The following is a 21,807-nucleotide window of genomic DNA, read 5'->3' as shown; positions in this document are numbered from 1 at the left end:
TAGCTCGCTAAACCGCTTAGCGAGCTACGACGAATACCCCCCTGATAAGAAGGGCTCTTTCTAAGATGACAAAAACACGATTAGTAGATGGGTGATGAAACACTAATGATAACATAATTATAAATATTATATTCCATTTCTGCTAGATCACCCTAAATCCTCCATACTGCTAGCCTGACGATGTCATACTCATAATTCTAGTCAGAATATGAGTCTGATACCACTCCAATGGGCTGTGATTATGGTGCGTGTTTCAACCGAACCAGGACAAAAAATGCCTCTTCGCTCAATTGGTTACCTACAACCAATCAGAACAACGTAGTATGTGACCAGGGCCAGCTGATAAATTAAACTTTTACCGGATCCCGTAGGAAGGAAGGCAAAAACATCTTTTCGATTGACAAATGCCTTGATCGCGTTTCTCTGTTCCTCTTTCAAAATGAATGCACTGTCAATGTCTAAATGGACTCGAATCTATACATTTCAGCTCTCCAGCGGCAGCCATGTTTGTTAAAAACGAATTCAACCCGTGTGTTGATTGCGTTACTGTTGATCATCTGTCCATCATCGTATAAAGCCCGCCTTGACAATTTGATTGGTCCGGCAATTTCTGTCCGTAGATAATTTCTCCCCAACGGAGCGACACCAGACCGAACTTCCCGACTTCAAATGTTGTGGGCGGGGCTAAGTTCGGTCTGGTATCCAGGCTACCATACTGCACCTTTAGAAGGAAAAGCTAAAAAGAACATCCCATACTGAAATGTGAGAATGTGAAAATAAAAAAAATAAAAATAAAAACATATCAAAGGAGAAAGAACTACAATTGTTAAAAAAAGAAAGGATAAGAAGTCAGAATAAAATAATGAATATAATAAAACACTGAGATGGGGCATATAGAACCTTTAGATTTGAAGAATGAGTAGGAGACTGAAAGAATGTGTTGTGACAGAGTATTGATTTAGGAGATTTAAGAAAAGATTAGATAAAGTTTTAGTTATGCAATAAAACAGAGATATTATAGAGTCATGGTCAGTAACATAGTGGTTTATTTACATGACATGAACAGAATATTGAAGACTTAAAGGACCAGTATGTAATACATTTACTGTACTAAATGAACATGATGTGTCGTCAGAGATTAAGGAAACTAAGCTTCTCCGACAACAATGCTACAGTCAGTATATTCTCCTTTCAAAATGTCTGTTCCAGAGCGGAACACCTGTTTGTGTTTTGGTCTGTGTGATCCGTCCACCGCCCATTTTTCCAGTACCATTTCCCCACCTGTGGTTGCCAGATAAGTACGCGAACACAGTGACCACCATGGAAGTAAGCAAACGAACGGGGCAAACAGAGATAATGTTTGATTCTACCTGACCAAAGAAGCCTCAGCATCCTAAAAAGCTGCATGACCAGACAGTTTGTAGATGGAGACAGCTAAGAGCCCAGAAAGATTTCAGAGTTGGCTAATTTTCTCCTGAACAGATACACATTGAGCAATGATTAATGTCCTTTTGCATAACACCTGTGAATTCCTATCTTAACATGATACCTTAACTATGAATCTCTGTATCACCTGCTGTAACAAAATAAACAAACTAAATAACAACATAACAACAAAGGTCCTGTCCACCCTGTGATGTGTCTGTGCAACACTGAAGAAAGTAATAAAAACAGTGGGCATACACAGTACCTTGAGCATTATTAATTAATTTACCACATCCCATCAGGAAAAAGGTTCCTACTTTTCTGTCAGTGTAAACTGACAGAAACTACAATGATGATATCAACATTTAAATTAATTGAAGAAAGTTTTAGACCCTTGAAATACTGCTTTGTATAAATTTCACTGAGAGCAAAGCTTCAACCTGAATGAAGACTTCCCATGTTACTGACTTGGATTAGACTTCACATATTCTGTTATTAAGTGAACCACAATACTCATCAAACCAGTTGTGTTCACTGCGTGTCACGTGTCTCACTATGCCACAGTCCTCTCCAGTGGTATGGTTGCCAAACCCTTTTGAGTTGTTTGGTTGGCCTTTATGCCAGAACCTGGTCAAAGAGAAAATAAAGTCTTCAAAAGCATGCCCTGAAGGATGAATCTTTTAATTTATCTAGGAACTGGCCATAGGCCTTACTTGAGTTTGAGATCAGTGTTGTCCACCCACTTCCACTGGCCCTCTTTCTCAGAATCTGTCAAACCGATCCAGAAGTAATTCTCTGATTTGTTTATTTTCTGCGTGAAGTAGATCTACAAAATGTATGAATGAGTCAATATATCAATACCTTGTCATAAATCAAAATTTCTAGCATTAATTACAATGAATTTTTTTTTCTTTAAATTGTCAAAATGATGAGAAGTAAAATTATGATGGAATCAACCTGTGTTTCTTTCCTGTCTATGATCACCAGATGCCCACCTACTGAGCGGCATTCATCTCTACTTGCAGTCCAGTTCAACGCATCATGAGAGAAATAATAACAACTGCCATTAAAGGACTCCCAGCCATCAAAGCACTGACCTGTAAGCGACCCTGTAAGTGAAACACCGATATGAAAGCACGCCTTACAGGATCATCACCCAACGCGAGAGTTTTTAGAATAAAGCACGGAACAAAGATTGAAGCTCTGTGTGACGTCTGGCTCTATGTAACTGTGTGACGTCTGGCTCTATGTAATTCATTTATTTTATTTTGTGGTACAAACTAACACAGATTTTTCATAAACACGTCTAACTTGTAACAGAGATTAGGTCCCATATGTGCTTGTGTCACGAAACACACCTGGGTTGTTTTGTTGTTGGAGGGTCTTCTCTTGGATGGCATCTGGAAAAATACAGTCATATTGAAAATAACCATCACCATGTTTCAGTAAGGCCCACACAAACCATGACCTACTTTCTGTAGTTGATGTGAGTCAAACTAAAACCACAAGTCATAGCTCCAGTCAAGTCTGCCTTTGTACTCTAGATGTTAGGGTGCAATGCTGTTTCACGGTTTAACCACCTCTTTCTTCCCTCGCAAAAAGTTGTTAATACTCACAGAGCACACCCAGAACAATGATTCCACACAGCAGCAAAACACAGAGAGAGAGCAGCAGCATATTAGTGTGGGTACACCCGTGGTTCCTGCCTTGTGACTCCAAATAATTACCTGTGTAAACAGATGAGTCTGTTTTACATGATCGAAAGATGTTATCTTTTCTCAACTAGCAATTCATTGGTTCTGTCTCGATAGCCTCATTTATCTGCCTATCACATCCTAGCATGATCAAGTCAAACACTACTAACAGAGACATTGAAAATCTACAGAAGGCAAATTCTTTTATGGCCATTTTCAGCATATACAGGAAAACCAGAACACTCAAAAAGAGATGCTTACTTGTTGAATGTTGGTCATTTCTGTGGTGTTTCCCATGATCTGGCTGCCACTGTTCTTGAGGGATTTTCACCTTTGAAGCTTTGGATGGCATATTTTGATAGATTTCCTCGCTGCCAGGCATTCTTGATGTCGTGTTGAGAAACAACGAGATTCACAAATGTGAATGTCACCAACCCCTTGTTGCCTTCTGAGGGGAAAATCTATAGTGATATTCACTGTAGAGGCACTGAGGCACAATCTTAGCTCATTTCCTGTCCTGTAAGGGGAGGTGTTTGAGTAAACATATTCAGAAGAAGGTCCTTACCCTTCTCCACTGATGTCTGACAACCCTCACCACCTATTTAGTACAGACCTCGGTGTTCTTTGTATGTTAGTATGTTTTTTTTTTTAAGTTAATTTTTCATGTGTTAACATGCAAGCAAGCCTTTTATCAGTGCTATTTTTGGTGTTTGTAAGGTCTTTGCATGCCTCGTCCAAAACTCTTAACTGCTGCTTTAATGTGTAATACGCACAACAATAGGCATAATAAATCTTCTGGTTTAGTTTTTGCACTGTTAAACATCTCTTTGATGAGAGAGCCTATATACTACTGTGTCCCATCACAAGGCAGTTGATCCCTAACCAGCTCTTGCTGATACCTAATAATGGTTCCACTTACAAAGATAAAGGTGACATCAACAGCTATTTTTATACCACTTTGACTGGTGCAGCCAATAGGAAGTGCACAAGACTACTGCAAAGACAGGTTGCTGCCACCCACTCCACTTTGGCCAGGGTTTCACATCAGAGAGAGAGAGAGAGAGAGAGAGAGAGAGAGATGAAAATGCATGTGTGAAGAGTAAAGTGTACATGAACGGAGGAAACACACACACACACACACACACACACACACACACACACACACACACACCAACACACACACACACAAACACACAAACACACAAACACACACACACAAACACATACACACTAAATTTATCTGGTACAGAAACTCCTTCAATGTGGGAATGACACCAATGAATCCCTTAAAGTACCATAAAAAGAGTTACGTGACCACTCCAAAACAAACAAACAAACAAAAACCCTCACGGACCAGAGTGGGTTACACTTGCCATCTGTAATGATTTACTCCTAATAAATATTCATACCTCTGAGAGGGGTTGCTTGCATAATCATCCTGTCTGTCAGCAAAGCTTTGATCATGGCCATCGCCAAGGTCAAGCAGGTTAACTTCAGCCAGGCTCTCCCTGAATCTGAATCAGAATCAGAATTAGAATCAGACAGAATCAGATCTGATCAGAAATCAGAAATCAGAAATCAGAAATCAGATCTGCTGATCACATGCTAAAATTAGTTAGACATTTATGAACAGTTATAGTCATAGTCATAGACCATTTGTTTCCAATTCTACATGTGATATCTGACATAAGGAATTGCCTTTTTACTGTATTTGAACAGTGAGAATGGGAAATAAATACAGTTCTGTCACTGATTTACCATACAGTTCGGATCAGCCATATCACATCAGGCTGGTTTTGTGCCCCATAAAAGAATGCCCACTGAGGTTATGATGGCTGCTTAATTCCAAGCGAGTGTGCTAGCTATTGGTATCTTCCCAGTGATATCCATCCATATCAAAATCAATGCCCGAGCTGTTTCCTAATCTTTGTGCCTTGTAGTATCACATTTACTCATAAGACATTGCTATATGAATATACATGAGGATATATGAATGTGGATGACTGTGTAGCCCTGAATCATCACTGTAGCAGTCCATCTTTTGCCCTTAAATGTAAAAGCATTTTACATGCATTGCAAAAACTCATTCACATTCACAATGTGGGAGGCGACTGATCCAAACGATCCTACAAAGGAGGGGTGACTCCGTGTGTTAGTTGGAAATGAGAATAAGAAGCATCAGAGGTGAGCAGAAGGAGTTAACATGGAGCCCCTCTTCAGTAGCAGAAACTGACATTTTCAATTTGCCTAAAATATCTCTTCCTAACCAATTTGGAATGAGTGCTGACCCAGAACAATGATTCCACACAGCAGCAAAACACAGAGAGAGAGCAGCAGAATATTAGTGTGGGTACACCCGTGGTTCCTGCCTTGTGACTCCAAATAATGACCTGTGTAAACAGATGAGTCTGTTTTACATGATCGCCAGATGTTATCTTTACCCAACTACGAATTGACTGGTTCTGTCTCGATAGCTTTATTTATCTGCCTATCACATCCTAGCATGATCAAGTCAATCACTACTAACAGAGACATTGGAAATCTACAGAAGACAAATTCTTTAATGGCCATTTTCAGCATATACAGGAAAACCAGAACACTCAAAAAGAGATGCTTACTTGTTGAATGTTGGTCATTTCTGTGGTGTTTCCCATGATCTGGCTGCCACTGTTCTTGAGGGATTTTCACCTTTGAAGCTTTGGATGGCATATTTTGATAGATTTCCTCGCTGCCAGGCATTCTTGATGTCGTGTTGAGAAACAACGAGATTCACAAATGTGAATGTCACAAACCCCTTGTTGCCTTCTGAGGGGAAAATCTATAGAGTGGTATTCACTGTAGAGGCACCCTGTGTGTCACCAACTTGATATGGTATGAGACTAGTCATGAGTTCTGAAATGTTAACACCTGATGCCTCAGTGGTGCATAAAGGGTAAAAGGTTATGTCCTCCTAATACTGAAATAGTAGCCCCGGTATCTACTAGAAACAGCAAAGAAATAGGGTTCCTCCCTCGTACGTCTCTTTGGATAAAAGCATCTGCTAAATGACTAAATGTAAATGTACTGTTCATACTAGCCTTCAACCTTGACCCAGACCTTCTGCCCCCTCCTCAGAGCAGCCCTATTCAGTCTTTGGTTTGTGCCACTGTCCAGGTCTCTGAGGTCCCTGTGGGCAGTCTCTCACCCAGTGGTCCAGCTGACCGCAGGTATAAGAAGCCCCCACCCCTCCCGAAATGTTGGTTGGCTGGCTTAAGGCTCCATGTCGACCTCCATGCCATTGTGGGCCTCCACAGGCTCGGCCTTGTCCTCTTCCTCTGGCATCGTGTCTTGGCTGCCACTGTGGTTGCTGCTCCTGGTGTTGCTGCTGCCTCTGCATCCGCACCTCCCTGATCTGGTGCGTGTCGGGGAGGTTGGACAGGGAGATATGGAGGGTCTTCAAGACGCACAGGAGGCGCAGAGAGTAGGGCATAGAGTGGTGGGTCATTCTTCCCCTTTCATTTCAATGCTATCATAACACCTTCCGCTTGATTTACATGTGTTGTTGCTTCCCTTTTCCATTTGTTAAACGAACCCCTATCTACTTTATATTTCCCTTATTTTTCCTTTCTTCACACTCCAAACATGCTCTGCATTAGCCTACTTTCTCTAAACTCCTCCTTCTTCTCTAAAAGACCTCCTGTCACATTGTAGGAAAAATGTAGCAGTGAATCAAGATGAAATCAAAGAAGATTTTATTACAGAAAGATACAATGTCAAGAGCTCATTACAAAGGGAGATTCTCACAACTGTACAAATGGCCTAGTGAATCCCAAGCACATCTCTAATCATGTATCCTTTATACCCCAGAAAGTTCACTCTCTTCAATCATTCCACACTTGGATGTCAGTATCACACTGATACCTTTTCAAGGCCAAAATTAAGGATTGTCTTCTGCTACTTCATCCTTTCTGGCAAAATACTTCCCTCTTTTTATGTAACTGCTTTTTTTTTTTTACTTCTTGTCAATTCACATACAACAACTTTGTGGGTGGAAATATGTTATTACGTACTTCTGGAAACACTGGAGACACATGTCCAGGTGTAAATATATCAGGTTAAAATCATATCTAGATACAATCAGGATACGGGATGCATTTTAATGCCAGGTGAAAATAGCCTATGAGTTAGAAAAACTTCATTATCTTGGACAATGCTTTGTATCACCATAAAAAATGAATTTAATTGATTAATCATTCAAATATTAAAAATCGTTTCCTGCTAAGAATTCCACATCTTGGTCAACCTGAATGAGGACTTTCCATGTTTCTAAATTTGCTTGGACTAGTCTTCACATATTCTGTTATTAACTGAACCACAATACTCATCAAACCAGTTCTGTTCACTGCGTGGCACGTGTCTCACTATGAATTACAGAATTATTTTGCAAACAGTAGAATTGTACTTAATAACCTTTACTTAAATTGTCATATACAGTTCTGGTATCAAGGTAATGCTTGTGATACTCACACATTATGAATAGAACCACGGCCGCACATATAAGCAGAATAAAGAGAGTGGCACCAGCTAGCCTGAAATAGTTGCGACACCCTAGTCAAAAAGAAAGAAAAAAGTTAGTGTGTTACAATTATTGTGATAGGGAAATATGAAAGTCTGACTCTAATCAAGTATGTATGTGTGTTAATCATCTGCCTTGTGAGCTGAAATATGACGTTTCTGTCTCTGTTCTTAAATGCTGACTTTTTTAACTTAAAAGTGTACCTTCTGTGTGTGTGTAAGCGAGGGCTGTTAAGAACTAGTAGTCCTTTTCTGCCTTGCTGATGCATTACGTTGCAAGAAGCATAGTCAGATGACCTCGGAGGTGAGAGACCCACCACGTGGTTATCCCTGCTGACAAAGTGTTTGCTAACTTCTTTCTGTATAAACCTTGTGTGATGTGTTTAATTTTGCTTCTCTCTCGTCTGCTGCAGTCTGGGAGTGAGCCCGGGCTCATGTCTTATCTTATCTGCAAAGACATTAGTGAGGCCGGCAAGCTTGTTGTTGTTGTTGTTGAATAAATATACTTATATCCAACTTCGGAGTCCTGAGGTAAACGTGAGTGAATTTTCACCTAACATATTGTTTCTATGAAAATGAAAGCTCACATTCCCAGTACAATTCCGCAACATGACATGAAATAATATGGGTGAAGTCAATAATAACTGCTTTAATGATTAGCAAATAAAGCTACCTGTTGGATGTTGTTTTTGATTATGCATTTCATTTCTTCTGAAAGTGACAGCAGCGTATTCAACATCACCAATATGTTCCTTTCCTATGAGTGTGAAATTGAAAGGTTTTTCAGTTTAAGGTTATGCTACAATATTTTTTGTTTTTAATGGTAGTGGTTATGAGTATAGCAGTGGTTATGAGTATAGACAGTATGCATTTTCTACCTTTTCACAGTGCTGAGGAAACAAGAAGTGTAACTCCAAAGATAAGTTTACAAATCTCTGGTGTGTAACAACGATGTGACTTCCTTACCTTTCCCATGCTCTTTAGTTCCTATGTTCTCTGACTCTCTACTATTGCCCTTTAACTTTATAGCAGAGTAGACAATCTCTTCAGACATATTTATCTGCCGTTGTGCCAAGCAGTGATGAGGTTTCCGTTAAGGTGCAGCTTATGGTTATGAAGAGGGGGTGAGTTGAAGACGATAGCAGAAGTGTGAACATTCTCATAAACACTTCCTGTGTCTGAAATAACTTGGTAATCTCATCTTCAGTGGTAAACCCTGCTGGCAATGTCTCTGATCGTACATCTAGATAGGGACCTGTAGCTACAAACAGGTCTTTGAAGTCATTTAAATTGGGTGTCACCATGACACCTTGATCGGACACTGGAATGCTACAATATAAAATTTCACAAAGAAGAGTTGGCTCTTAGTGCCTTGCCATACTGGATTTGTAGATGGGGTCTGAAGGGGGAAAAACGTTCTCAAGAAGCTTTTATTTGTAAAACCTTTCCCCCGTCATGACATTAATGGTACTAAGAGCTACATTCATTCATTCATTCTTCTAAAACAGTTGTCAAGTTCATTTGAAAAGAAACCGACACATGAAAAGCCCTTTTTCAAAATCAGACATTTATGCCAGTATAACATCACAGTGGTGAAAAAAATGGCAGGTGTTCACACCTCAGCCTAGCAACTTCCTGTTTTTCACAGCTGAAATGCAGTTGTCAGTCTCTCCAGGTGACCTCCACCTCATCTGTTCTGTATCTGCAACACATTATGAAGCATTCTGGTTAATACTACAGGTGTAGTGATGAGACGGCATTGGGAATGACTGGGAGTAAGATGTAAATGAAGAATTTAAATAACCTATCTATACTATGGGGGCAATACATTCAAAGTTTACATTTAATACATTTAATCATAAATATACCGTATATGTATGTATGTATATAATTCCATCCATACATACTTCCATGCATTCATACAGTTCGTACAGAAGGTGCAACATAAGTTTTAATGGCCAAGTGATTACCTTTGGATGGTCCAAGAGTCAGGCAGCTCAGTGACATAACCAGAGCGAAACATCTCCCAGCCAGCCTGTGCGATCATGGCCCCATTATCAATACAAAATCTGTAAACATAATCAATCCCGGAATCTAAAATCAACTTAAAGTACACAAAAAAGCCCACGCTGTTACCACCACCTTCCTCTACCACAACTAGACGCAGATTACCTTTGGTGGAGGAAAGACAGAGAAAGAGAAAAAGGCATATTTCAGATTTTTATTTTTATACAGGTGTCCCAAAGTCAAACATTCTGGGGGCCTGTGTCTAAACCACCCAGCAGATTCATACATTTTGCCCCCCAACCGATTATACAAAAAAGTAGATGTGCACCAGAGATGGAGTGGTTATTTTCAGTCCACTGCCTCTGAGCAATGGGATAACCGAGCATCTCGAAGTGGGGCTTCTGTGGATAACTCCCAAGAGTAGTAGGCAGACCCAGGAGTGTAATCAAGACACTACCAGCCATGCCCAGCGTCATAGCAATGCATACAATTTGGGTTACCCAAAATCAGTTTTGTGGACCATCATGAACTAGCTAATATATTTCTGCACTGAAGGAGTTAACATGGAGCCCCTCTTCAGTAGCAGGAACTGAAATTTTCAATTTCCCTAAAATGTCTCCTCCTAACAAATTTGGAATGAGTGCTGACCCTGTGTGTCACCAACTTAATATGGTATGAGACTAGTCATGAGTTCTGAAATGCTAACACCTAATGCCTCAGTGGTGCATAAAGGGTAAAAGGTTATGTCCTAATACTGAAATAGTAGCCCCTGTATCCACTAGAAACTGCAAAGAAATGGGGTTCCTCCCTTGTACATTGCTTTGGATAAAAGCGTCTGCTAAATGACTAAATGTAAATGTACTGTTCACACTAACCTTCAACATTTGACCCAGACCTTCTGCCCCCTCCTCCGATCACCCCTATTCAGTCTTTGGTTTGTGCCACTGTCCAGGTCTCTGAGGTCCCTGTGGGCAGTCTCTCACCCAGTGGTCCAGCTGGCCGCAGGTATAAGAAGCCTAGCCCTAACCCTAACCCCACCCCTCCTGAAATGTCGGTTGGCTGGCTTAAGGCTCCATGTCGACCTCCATGCCATTGTGGGCCTCCACAGGCCCGGCCTCGTCCTCGTCCTCGTCCTCTGGCATCGTGTCTCGGCTGCCACTGTGGTTGCTGCTCCTTTTGTTGCTCCTGCCTCTGCTTCCGCACCTCCCTGATCTGGTGCGTGTGGGGGAGGTTGGACAGGGAGATATGGAGGGTCTTCAAGACGCATAGGAAGTGCAGAGAGTGGTGGGTCATTCTTACCCTTTCATTTCAATGCTATCATAACATCTTCCGCTTGATTTACATGTCTAGTTGCTTCCCTTTCCCATTTGTTAAAAAAAACTACTTTTTTTTTACTATCTACTATCTGTACTATCTACTTTTATCTTTCCCTTATTTGTCCTTGCTTCACACTCCCAATTTCAAGTCTTAATTTCACTAAACTCAGTGTGCCTTAATCCCTAATCAGACCTGTCATATCGCGGGAAAAATGTAGCAGTGAGTCCAACATGAAATCAAAGAAAATTTTATTACAGCAAGATACAATGTAAAGAGCTCAGTACAAAGGGAGATCCTCATACAGTGCCCTCCACAATTATTGGCACCCCTAGTGAATATGAGCAAAACAGGCTATAAAAAAATATGTCTTTGCTGTTTATCCTCTTGATCTTTTACTCATAATATTCAGTAAAATTATTGAAAGAAAAAAAAACTGTTGACATTAAATAAATATTTTTCCCCAAAACATGTGTGCCACAATTATTGGCACCCTTACACAAATCTTATAATTAAAATCTAACTGAAGTATATTTCCAGTCATGTTTTACATGTTTAAGTTCACCTGTTTGATAAGGAACTCTTAAGAGGTCAACCATGACTTCCTGTTCCACTGGCGTACAAATATGAGGTGACACAGGCCAAATTCCATTAGTCATTCATCACTATGGGAAAGACCCAAGAACACAGTGAAGATGTGCGACGGAAAGTTGTGGAGCTGCACAAATCAAGAAATGGACACAAGAAAATCTCTAAAGAGTTGAAAATACCCATTTCCACTATCATGGAAATAATTAAGAAGTTTAAAGCGACAGGAGATGTTAAGAATCAGCCTGGAAGAGGACGTGTGTGTACATTGACCCCACGCACCATAAGGAGGATGGTTCGACTGGAAAAAGAATCTCCAAGGATCACAGCTGGAGAATTGTAGAGGTGAGTTGAGTCTTGGGGTCAGAAAGTCTCCAAAACTACCATCACCACAAGTTGTTTTGGAGGGTTGCCAGAAAAAAGCCTCTGCTGTCAATCAACTACAAACTAAAGCGCCTACAGTTTGCCAAATGTAAGTCAGACTTTCAATGGGGCCGAGTTATATGGTCAGATGAGACCAAAATAAAGCTTTTTGGCAACAAACATCAAAGGTGGGTTTGGCGTAGACAGAAAGATAGCCATACAGAAAAGACCCCCATACCCAATGTGAAGTATGGGGGCGGATCTTTGATGTTGTGGGGCTGTTTTTCTTTCAAAGGCCCTGGACATCTTGTTAGGATACATGGTATCATGGACTCCATCAAATACCAGCAGATATTAAATGAAAACCTAACAGCCCCCTCCAGTAAGCTTAAAATGGGCTGTGGTTGGACCTTCCAGCAGGTCAATGATCCGAAGCACACCTCAAAATCAACACACAAATGGTTCACCGACCGCAGAATAAAGGTTTTGCCATGGCCATCACAGTCCCCCGACCTAAACCCCATAGAAAATCTGTGGGATGAGCTGAAGCCGAGTCTACAAACGTTGACCTCCGAATCTGAAGGATCTGGAGAGATACTGCATTAAGGAATGGTCTCAGATCCCGTGCCATGTGTTCACCAACCTCATCACGCATTATAGGAGAAGACTCAGAGCTGTTATCTTGGCAAAGGGAGGCTGCACAAAACATTAAATTAAGGGGTGCCAATAATTGTGGCACACATGTTTTGGGGGAAAATATTGATTTAATGTCAACAGTTTTTTTTTTTTTTCAATAGTTTTACTTCAATGAAAAGGTAAGATTTTTGTGAATATTTTGAGTGAAAGACCAAGAGGATAAACAGCAAAGACATATTTTTTTATAGCCTGTTTTGCTCATATTCACTAGGGGTGCCAATAATTGTGGAGGGCACTGTAACTGTAAAAATGGCCTAGTGAATCCCAAGCACAACCTCTAATCCTGTATTCTTTATACCCCAGCATGGAAGAGACCCCTTCTAGAAAGTTCAATCATTCCTTTCCTATCAGCAAACTGATGTCCATACTTGGATGTCAGTATCACGCTGATACCTTTTCAAGGCCAAAATGAAGGGTGGTCTTCTCCCCCCTACTTCATCCTTTCTGGCAAAATACTTCCCTCTTTTCATGTAACCGCCTTCTTTTACTTCTTATCAATCCACATACAACAACTGCGTGGGCGGAAATACGTTATTACGTGTTTCTGAAGACAGGTTATCAGGTTAAAATCATATCTATATACAATCAGGATACAGGATGCATTTTAATGCCAGGTGTAAATAGCCTATATGTTAAAATACTTCATTATCTTGGACAATGCTTTGTATCACCATCCATAAACAATGAATTTAATTGATTAATCATTCAAATATTAAAAATCATTTCCTGCTTTTTAAGAATTCCACATATAAGACAACCTGAATGAGGACTTTCCATGTTTCTAAGTTAGCTTGGACTAGACTTCACATATTCTGTTATTAAGTGAACCACAATACTCATCAAACCAGTTGCGCTCACTGCGTGTCACGTGTCTCACTATGCCACAGTCCTCTCCAGTGGTATGGTTGCCAAACCCTTTTGAGTTGTTTGGTTGGGCTTTATGCCAGAACCTGGTCAAAGAGAAAATAAAGTCTTCAAAAGCTGTTGGTGTGTTCTGAAGTATTCATTTCTCTTTATCAGTCTTGTAAAGGAACTGGCAGTGTGCCTTACTTGAGTTTGAGATCAGTGTTGTCCACCCACTTCCACTGGCCCTCTTTCTCAGAATCGGTCAAACCGATCCAAAAGTCATTCTCTGATTTGTTTATTTTCTGTGTGATGTAGATCTACAACATTAGTGAAAGTGAATGTCAGTTTAAATCATTAGAAGTCAAAGATAAAAAGTTATATTTTGATGATCTACACCTTCATACCTGTTCCTCTTTCCTGTCTATGATCACCAGATGCCCACCAACTGACATGCATTGATTTCTACTTGCAGTCCAGTTCAATGCATCATGAGGGAAGTAATAACAACTGCCACTAAAGGACTCCCAGCCATCAGAGCACTGACCTCCAGAAGAGCCTGAAACTGAGATAACCGGATCATCATCCAACACTCTCTGTCTTCTTAAAAAACACAAGACAAATATTGAATATTACTGATATTAAATGTTTAACTTTAGTTATCTCAGAGCTCTAGTGCAACTGAGGTATAAGAAAGACACTGTGTATGTCTCCGTTTTGGATCCATGTAAAACTGCACAGCACAGGAATAACAGTCCATTAGAATCACACCAGAGTATAGCTCTACCTATCCTCCATAGTTTATAGGCCTAATATTTCAGAATTATTTTGCAATCAGTTGAATTGTACTTAACAACCTTTACTTAAATTGTCATATACAGTTCTGGTATCAAGGTAATGCTTGTGATACTCACACATTATGAATAGAACTACGGCCGCACATATAAGCAGAATAAAGAGAGCGCCACCAGCTAGCCTGAAATAGTTGCGACACCCTAGTCAAAAAGAAAGAAAAAACTTAGTGTGTTATTGTGATAGGGAAATATGAACAAAACAAACTAGGCTGACTGCTGTCAGTTTTTTATTGCACAAACGACTCACTGCAACACACACGTGTTATATATATATGTAGGCGACACAGGACACACACACACAAGTGCAAGCACTTGAGCCACCGTGCCACAAGCCTTAATGATTAGCAAATAAAGCTACCTGTTGGATGTTGTTTTTGATTATGCATTTCATTTCTTCTGAAGGTGACAGCACCGTATTCAACATCACCAATATGTTCCTTTCCTATGTGTGAAATTGAAAGGTTTTTCAGTTTAAGGTTATGCTTACATACTACAATTATTTTTTTAATGGCTGAATAATTTAGGGGTTATGAGTAAAGACAGTATGCATTTTCTACTCTTTCACAGTGCTGAGAAAACAAGAAGTGTAACTCCAAAGATCATTTTACAAATCTCTGGTGTGTAACAACGATGTGACTTCCTTACCTTTCCCATGCTCTCTAGTTCCTGTGTTCTCTGACTCTCTACTATTACCCTTTAACTTTACCGCAGAGTAGACAATCTCTTCAGACATCTTTATCTGCTGTTGTGCCGAGCAGTGATGAGGGTTCTGTGAAGCTGCAGCTTATGGTTATGAAGAGGGAGTGAGTTGAAGACGATAGCAGAAGTGTGAAAATTCTAACAAACACTTCCTGTGTCTGAAATAACTTGGTAATGTCAAGGTTTTATCTTCAGTGGTACACCCTGCTGGCAATGTCTCTGATCGTACATCTAGCTACAAACAGGTCTTTGAAGTCATTTAAATTGGGTGTCACCATGACACCTTGATCGGACACTCGAATGCTACAATATAAAATTTCACAATGAAGAGTTGGCTCTTAGTGCCTTGCCATACTGGATTTGTAGATGGGGTCTGAAGTGGGAAAAACTTTCTCAAGAAGCTTTTATATGTAAAACCTTTTCCCCCGTCATGACATTAATGGTATTGAGTACTTAATTCATTCATTCTCCAACAGCTGTCAAGTTCATTTGAAAAAAAAAACAGACACATGAAAGCCCTTTTTCAAAAACAGACATTTATGCCAGTATAACATCACAGTGGTGAAAACCTCAGCCTAGCAATTCTGTCAGATCACATTTCCTGTGGCAAACGTCCTCTTTTTCACAGCTGCTTGCTTTTTCATAGCTGAAATGCAGTTGTCAGTCTCTCCAGGTGACCTCCACCTCATCTGTTCTGTATCTGCAACACATTATGAAGCATTCAGGTTAATACTACAGGTGTGGTGATGAGACGGCATTAGGAATCAACGTTCTATGATGTTAGAGGAAACGTTGGTAATCGTCCATGGTCACTGGAATTGCGCCAGAAGAGCTTTGTGTGAAAGCTGGTGAACGCTGTAATCGTCGGTAATCGTCGGTGATCGGAGGAGAACGCTGGTCCAAAAAAAAAGTTTTGAACATGCACAAAAGTTCTCATGGAGATCAGCGTTCTTCAACGTTTCATTTAAACGCTGGAGAACTTTCGTGGAACGTTTTAATAATTTTGCACGCGTTTGGCTATCATAGTCAGTCGTTGGGTAGGGTAGACTGAGTACAGTTGATGCACCCGAAATAACTTATGTGCGCAGCAATCCTGAGACGTGATTTTTAGTTTGGACATGCCTACTAACGTCCTCTTTGATCCAGGGAAATTTGAGCACCTAACCCATCTCTCGTAGGAAGATATCGGCGAAAGTTTTTTCACCAAGGGAAGATCTTGATTTTATCATGTCCGTTCTAGCCTGACGATGTTATACTCATAATTCTAGTCAGAATATGAGTCTGATACCGCTCCGTTGGGCTGTGATTATGGGGCGTGATTCAACCGAACCAGGGAAAAAAATGCCTCTTCGCTCAATTGGATATATCTAGAACCAATCAGAGCAATGTAGTATGACCATAACGTAGACCATGGGGCCAGCTGATACGTTGATTAAACTTTTACCGGATCCCGTAGGAAGGACGGCAAAAACATCTTTTCGATCGACAAATGCCTTGATCGCGTTTCTCTGTTCCTCTTTCAAAATCAATGTGCTGTCAATGTCTTTTAAAACAGACTCGAATCTCCACATTTTAGCTCTCCAACGGCAGCCATGTTTGTTGAAAACGAATTCACTCCAAAAGCTCTTTGGTGACGTGGTTGATTACGTTACGGTTGATCATCTGTCCATCATCGTATAAAGCCCGCCCTGACAATTTGATTGGTCTATCTATCTCCTCACAGATTTTTGTGTGGAGATAGTTTCTCCCCAACGGAGCGACACCAGACCGAACTTCCCGACCAAAAATGTTGTGGGCGGGGCTAAGTTCGTCTGGCATCCAGCCTATGTCCCTTCTACAATTAATATGTTATTAACCATACGTGATCAACAAACGCAACTTACATCATTGCAAACGTTATTCTGTGCACTATACATCTACATATTCAATGCTATCATGTCATGCAAGGTCATTGCATAATCTAGCGAAAAGCGGAGTGGAGGGTATATGCTTTCTTGAGCCAGCATGAAGTAGATGTAGCCTACTGAACTTGAATATAGCTGAGCACTGTTATAGCTGGTGCTGTTCCATGGCAGATGGATATGATATGAAGACTCTTGTGACATGGACAATGTGTGTGGATGTGTTGATGTTTTCTAATAATAAACATTGAGAAACACAAATTCAGTGTCAAATTTAAATAATTTATTTTAATAACATAAAACCCCAGGAATAACGCCCGTTATTTCGTAAATCACAGTAATAATAACAGTAAATCTTCGTCCGAAGACATTGCTAGTGAAAGAGGCTTTGTATTCTTCTTACTTTCAGCAGCATTTATCATCTTCTTACTTGCAGCAGCGCTAGTAGCAGAAGCCCCCCTCACACCTTTTCGTGGTCTTGGCGGCATGATGTTCACTGTTCAGATCAACTGAATCCACTATGATTTTCCAGCGTTTTATACCCGTTTGACCATAAAACCCACATGCCAGCAAAACGCTTTTCTGTCATTATTCACACGTAAATTACACTCTTAACACGCTCTTCTAAGGTTGACTTATCGTTTGTCGTGCTGGAGTGACACGTCAGCACACGTTTGTCGCGGACCAGTGTAAGTGAATGTCCTACCATAGACTACATTACCCACAATTCTCTTATCACTTTGACTTTCTTATCTACATTTCATTCACTCGGTATTGGTCACCGCAAGGTGATAAATAAGGTGACGCATTTTCCCCTTTAAAACCACGAAAAACCCACATATCTCTCTCTCTGGCGGTGGGTTTACAACAGTAAACACCATTCATTTAAGAGATACCCTCTCTGCAGAAGAAGAACAAAGGACCACGCAACAACGAACCGTATTGAACTTTTGGCCGAAGTTACGAAAATACTTTGACTCGTTTAGTTGCAGCCTAAGATATACCGGTAAAATTATACTGCAGCCCAGCAGTGTTCTGAGTAAGATAAGGCGACCGGCTTCCCTTATTAGTTTCTCCACGTCGACGAACATAACTTCTACCTCCTTCAAGACCGTCTGATGCCCACCAAGGCCTGCACGAGTTTTCAGCTGACGAGCTAAGGAAGGACACGGACATCTCCCCCGAACCTGCGTCCCGCGCTGTTCAGTTGGAATTCCGTAATACACCGTTTAACGCTGAGCAAGAGCGTTAATCAAGTAAGGCTGACATCTGGGCAGAGATTAGTCTTATATGTGTGTTAATATCTGTGTGAAAGTATCCTTGTTTTATTTCATTTATGATTTAAATGCGCACTTTGTAATTCACAGTTTGCACGGTTTGTAACCGTGACATTATCTTGCTTTCTTTTACTTTGCTATTTTGTTAGAACGTGCATGCACCATCTCTCTCTCTAACTCCCTCAATCACCATCTGAACGTATACACGTACACATCGCGATTTAAGTGCTGCTTATACATTTTGTATTGCGTTAAAGGCCTATAGCCTGGATTCTACCCTCGAGATAAGAATCCATTGTCTACTCATTGCATTTGTGCCCATCCTCCAACTTAAACTGGCGCCTAAAACAGGCAAAGCTGGCCTCGGATCTGCATTCGCATCCGCTGACCACCCCCAATCTAGGTGATGCCCTGCGCACTATATTCATTCACGCATATACTATCTATCGCCTGTGCGCTTGCGCATAGCCTCTCCCTCTTTCTCCAGTTAGCGCGTAACCGCGCATACCTGCACACGCACACACACACACACACACCCACACACACACAGAGACGAGGAGGATCTTATGCCCCCTCCTCTGTATTCCCAACTCCACTTTGTGCCTTGTTTCATGGTTATACTCAGTTGTTTATATGATTAGTATTAGCCATTAATTACTGTTTGTTACCTTCAATAAATTGTTTATTTAGACTTAAACAATTGTCTTGTCTGTTGTTGTTCCAATATTCCACTGAAAGCCATTTTCCGCCAATCAAGTACTTCAAATGCCTTCACTTCTCTGGTTGTTTCATGAAGTGTTATAGACTTTGTAGTGATATTGTAGTACTATAGTATTGTGATACCATACTTAGACTGTAGCATAGTGGTACAACTAGAGCTTTTCATTGTTTTAGTAATTTAATTATAAAATATTAAATACTAAATTTAATGATTATTAAATTTTATGAGACTGATTTAATTAAACTAATGTAGCAACCCCGGTTTCACCTACATAATTTGGTGCGACCCGTGTGAGGATTGGTATTGTTGGCTTCAGTGATATTGTTGCAATAACAAATAGGAATCCAACCCCCTGAGTAACTCCAGGACCCTACCAGGTCCATTGAAACTGCTAAGGCATATATCAAATGTGGTTTTGAATAATTTTAAGTGTCGTGATACTAACTGTTTAATACATACTAATTATCTAACAGTCCCTGTTCCAGCCACACTGTAAGTTTAATTAGTGGGAGTCCATACTTGTGTTACCAGCAACCATTGGAGACACAAGTATCATTTTGTTACCATAGCAACCTGTACAATCAGTTGTAATAGTTGTAATAAGAGAGTAACTAGCATTTTAGAATTGTAAAAATAACACGGTAGTTACCTAGCCGTTGGTGTAAGTCACAGGTCAGAGGCCCTCACCTGTGCATCTCCTTGTTTTGTTATTAAGCATAACATTGTTGTAGTTTGCGTTGTGACTACTTGCATTAGCTTGCATTAAAAGGGTTTTAATTAAGCATCAGTGACTACGTCACTTGCTTACCAGGCGTAGTTCCGTGCCCCAGACTAGGCAGACAGGATGAGCCAGACCACCCCACACACGCCAGGAGCTGAGAGTAACCTCTCTCCTGTGGAGTCCGCCCAACTTTTTAAATTTGTGGCAGACCTCCTCAAAACCTCCCCTGATGAAAGGGAGGCACTTGAACAGATGAACCTAGATGAGTGTCAGTCCAAGATTGACGACTTAATCAGGCATGTTCATGATCCCTACCGTAAAGTCTTCACCATTAAAAGAGTGATAGGTAGATTATTCCTGTTTCATCACCAGAGCAGCCGCCTGGAGATAGAGATTCTCCGCAAGGAGAACCAGGAACTGAGTTCTAGTTGTGACAGACTAGACACACGCAACCAGAAACTACATGAGGAGCTCAAGCTCTCTAATGAGACACTGGTGACGTGCATTAGCATGCTCGATACTGAACGGTCCAACAGTGTAGCCGTTTATGACCAGGCCCCGAAGGAAAGTCGCGAAACAAGCGCCAGGGCCCTAGCAATGCTTAGAGCATCATCCAGAGAGTCAGAGGCAGAAGTAGAGCCAGTAGCTAGGAGAGGAGTAGAGTCAGACGCAGACACATCAGATTGCCTGCTTACCTCACGCCTCCCAGACAAACCTGAGCGCCATGCTGTAGCCCCCTCTCACAACCCAGGTGGAGCCAGGTCATGCCCACCAGCACCTGAAAGGCTCCTAAAGCCTCAGGCTGCTAAGAAGGAGAGAAAGGGTAAAAGTCACGCGGTAGCTAAACCTACACACAGTGAACCCTCTTCCTCGTCCTTTTCCTCTGATAGCTACGATGAGAGCAGCTCTCCCCTAAGGAACTCTTCATCTAGTAGCTCAGAGAGGGAACGCCCTAGGAGGTCAAGGAAAGCACGGAGAGGTAGTTCCCCCGCTCTCCGCATGCGTCAGCTTGATTCCCTCGCCGAAGATATTGAGCGATTTGACCCTAGCAGCCATAACTCTACCATAGAGGATTACCTCAGAGAGATTGAACACTCTCTCTCTGACCTACCCCATGCCACATCACGTGAGAAGCTGAAGCTTATCTGGAAAACAACCAGTGGAAGCGTTCATGCTTTCATCGAGACACAGACCCCTCGAATCCGTGATAAATATTCTAGGTTGTGTAAAGTTCTGCGTGAGGAGTACTCTCCTTACACTGATGAAACATTGGCAACCATCAGCGCCATCCAGATCAGGCAGAGAAGGACAGAACCCCCACGTGAATATTATGCGCGTTTAAGACACGCGTTCTTCCAAGGCAGTAGCGCCCCAGGCCTGGAAGAGCATAGGGCCTTTAGGTCACTATTCATACACAACCTCCACCCTTGTGTGCGCACGCATGTTGCACCGATGTGCCAACAGGGTAAACCCACCATGCGGAAGATTAGGAAGAATGCACAAAGGACATGGGAGACAGTGGTGCGCCCGGTGGACCAGCCGGATGAGGAGCCTAGAGTGCTCAATGTACAATCCACAGCTGGTGATCCGTTAGATTCGGAAGGCTGTGAAGTGCCGTTGGAGTGGCCAACCCAGAGAGGTGCCACCCAAAACCGCTTTCCACAAAACCACCACCAGGGTGGGTGGAAGAGCTGGCAAGGCAATGGTAATCAGATGTTCAATGGTCAACCTAGGAATGACATGAACAAACCAAATGGTCAGTACCCCCGCCGGGAACAGCCCTACCAAGGGAAGGGTAACCGCCAGCAGGGTCGTTACCCTCGCAATTTTAACAGAGATCGCTTCCCTCAGGAGCCCAATGATTGGTCTAACCATGGACCTCAGCGTGGCCATAGGGATAGGCAGACAGAGTCAGGACAATCAGAGTCAGAGAGTCAGATTTGGTCAGAAATTGATTCTCTGAAAGACCTCCTGATCGAGATTAAAAAGCAGTTGCCTGCTTACCCCACCACCCTAAGAGGGGGGTCTCCCACTCATCTGACTAAACAGTGATCCCTCGTCCCCCCACCAAAGGGTTTACCTTGTGGGAAGGGGGGAGAATCCCAGAGAAGGCGTAAACACCCACCGAGGACCTGAGCCCCTCTGGTGGT

General features: G+C 41.6%; 3 protein-coding genes and 1 long non-coding RNA gene across 7 annotated transcripts in view; 1 reads left to right on the top strand and 3 right to left on the bottom strand.

Annotated features, from left to right (window-relative positions):
- Positions 1–590: 590 nt before the first annotated feature.
- LOC105907339 (C-type lectin domain family 4 member E-like) lies at positions 591–3,565 on the bottom strand. 4 transcript variants are annotated; one of them, XM_031582723.2, is made up of 6 exons: positions 3,381–3,565; positions 3,042–3,152; positions 2,784–2,825; positions 2,383–2,534; positions 2,139–2,251; positions 591–2,052 (listed from the first exon to the last, which is right to left on the bottom strand). In XM_031582723.2, exons 1-6 carry the CDS (start codon positions 3,499–3,501, stop codon positions 1,899–1,901), a joined length of 693 nt encoding a protein of 230 aa, XP_031438583.1. In that variant the 5' UTR covers positions 3,502–3,565; the 3' UTR covers positions 591–1,898. The 4 variants fall into 4 exon arrangements, with proteins under 4 accessions (XP_031438583.1, XP_031438585.1, XP_031438586.1 ...); XM_031582725.2 differs by having other exon boundaries at positions 2,523–2,534; positions 3,381–3,496; XM_031582726.2 differs by lacking the exon at positions 591–2,052 and having other exon boundaries at positions 2,171–2,251; positions 2,421–2,534.
- A 2,782-nt stretch (positions 3,566–6,347) lies between these two features.
- Positions 6,348–8,778, bottom strand: LOC116224125. The gene is made up of 3 exons (XR_004165445.2): positions 8,640–8,778; positions 8,347–8,430; positions 6,348–7,706 (listed from the first exon to the last, which is right to left on the bottom strand). It is a non-coding gene; the product is annotated as an uncharacterized LOC116224125 (long non-coding RNA).
- Positions 8,779–12,851: 4,073 nt separating this feature from the next.
- LOC105907340 (C-type lectin domain family 4 member E-like) lies at positions 12,852–15,865 on the bottom strand. The gene is made up of 6 exons (XM_031582706.2): positions 14,984–15,865; positions 14,697–14,780; positions 14,399–14,479; positions 13,892–14,049; positions 13,692–13,804; positions 12,852–13,591 (listed from the first exon to the last, which is right to left on the bottom strand). The coding sequence occupies exons 1-6, from the start codon at positions 15,069–15,071 to the stop codon at positions 13,438–13,440; spliced, it is 678 nt and encodes a 225-aa protein (XP_031438566.1). The 5' UTR covers positions 15,072–15,865; the 3' UTR covers positions 12,852–13,437.
- A 3,915-nt stretch (positions 15,866–19,780) lies between these two features.
- Positions 19,781–21,807, top strand: part of LOC105896761 (zinc finger protein 883-like) — a 3,670-nt gene continuing 1,643 nt past the window's right edge. Inside the window, exons 1-2 of the mRNA XM_031583400.1 lie at positions 19,781–20,152; positions 21,122–21,223. Coding sequence (XP_031439260.1) covers positions 19,781–20,152; positions 21,122–21,223 — 474 coding nt within the window. The remainder of the gene's footprint in view (positions 20,153–21,121; positions 21,224–21,807) is intronic.

The sequence above is a fragment of the Clupea harengus genome, chromosome 16, assembly GCF_900700415.2.
Source record: "Clupea harengus chromosome 16, Ch_v2.0.2, whole genome shotgun sequence".
Classification (NCBI taxonomy): Eukaryota; Metazoa; Chordata; class Actinopteri; order Clupeiformes; family Clupeidae; genus Clupea; species Clupea harengus.
This window is presented reverse-complemented; position numbering and strand designations above follow the sequence as displayed.

What these genes read in the sequence shown, in the direction of transcription:
- LOC105907340 (XM_031582706.2), bottom strand. Translation starts at nt 15,071, where the DNA reads ATGTCTGAAGAGATTGTCTACTCTGCGGTAAAGTTAAAGGGTAATAGT. An exon ending in AACTAGAGAGCATGGGAAAG is followed by an intron (nt 14,781 to 14,983) that starts GTAAGGAAGTCA and finishes TTTCACACATAG; the next exon opens with GAAAGGAACATATTGGTGAT. An exon ending in TCAAAAACAACATCCAACAG is followed by an intron (nt 14,480 to 14,696) that starts GTAGCTTTATTT and finishes CTTTTTGACTAG; the next exon opens with GGTGTCGCAACTATTTCAGG.
- LOC105907339 (XM_031582723.2), bottom strand. Translation starts at nt 3,501, where the DNA reads ATGCCTGGCAGCGAGGAAATCTATCAAAATATGCCATCCAAAGCTTCA. An exon ending in CATTGTTCTGGGTGTGCTCT is followed by an intron (nt 2,826 to 3,041) that starts GTGAGTATTAAC and finishes GTATTTTTCCAG; the next exon opens with ATGCCATCCAAGAGAAGACC. An exon ending in AACACTGATCTCAAACTCAA is followed by an intron (nt 2,053 to 2,138) that starts GTAAGGCCTATG and finishes CTCTTTGACCAG; the next exon opens with GTTCTGGCATAAAGGCCAAC.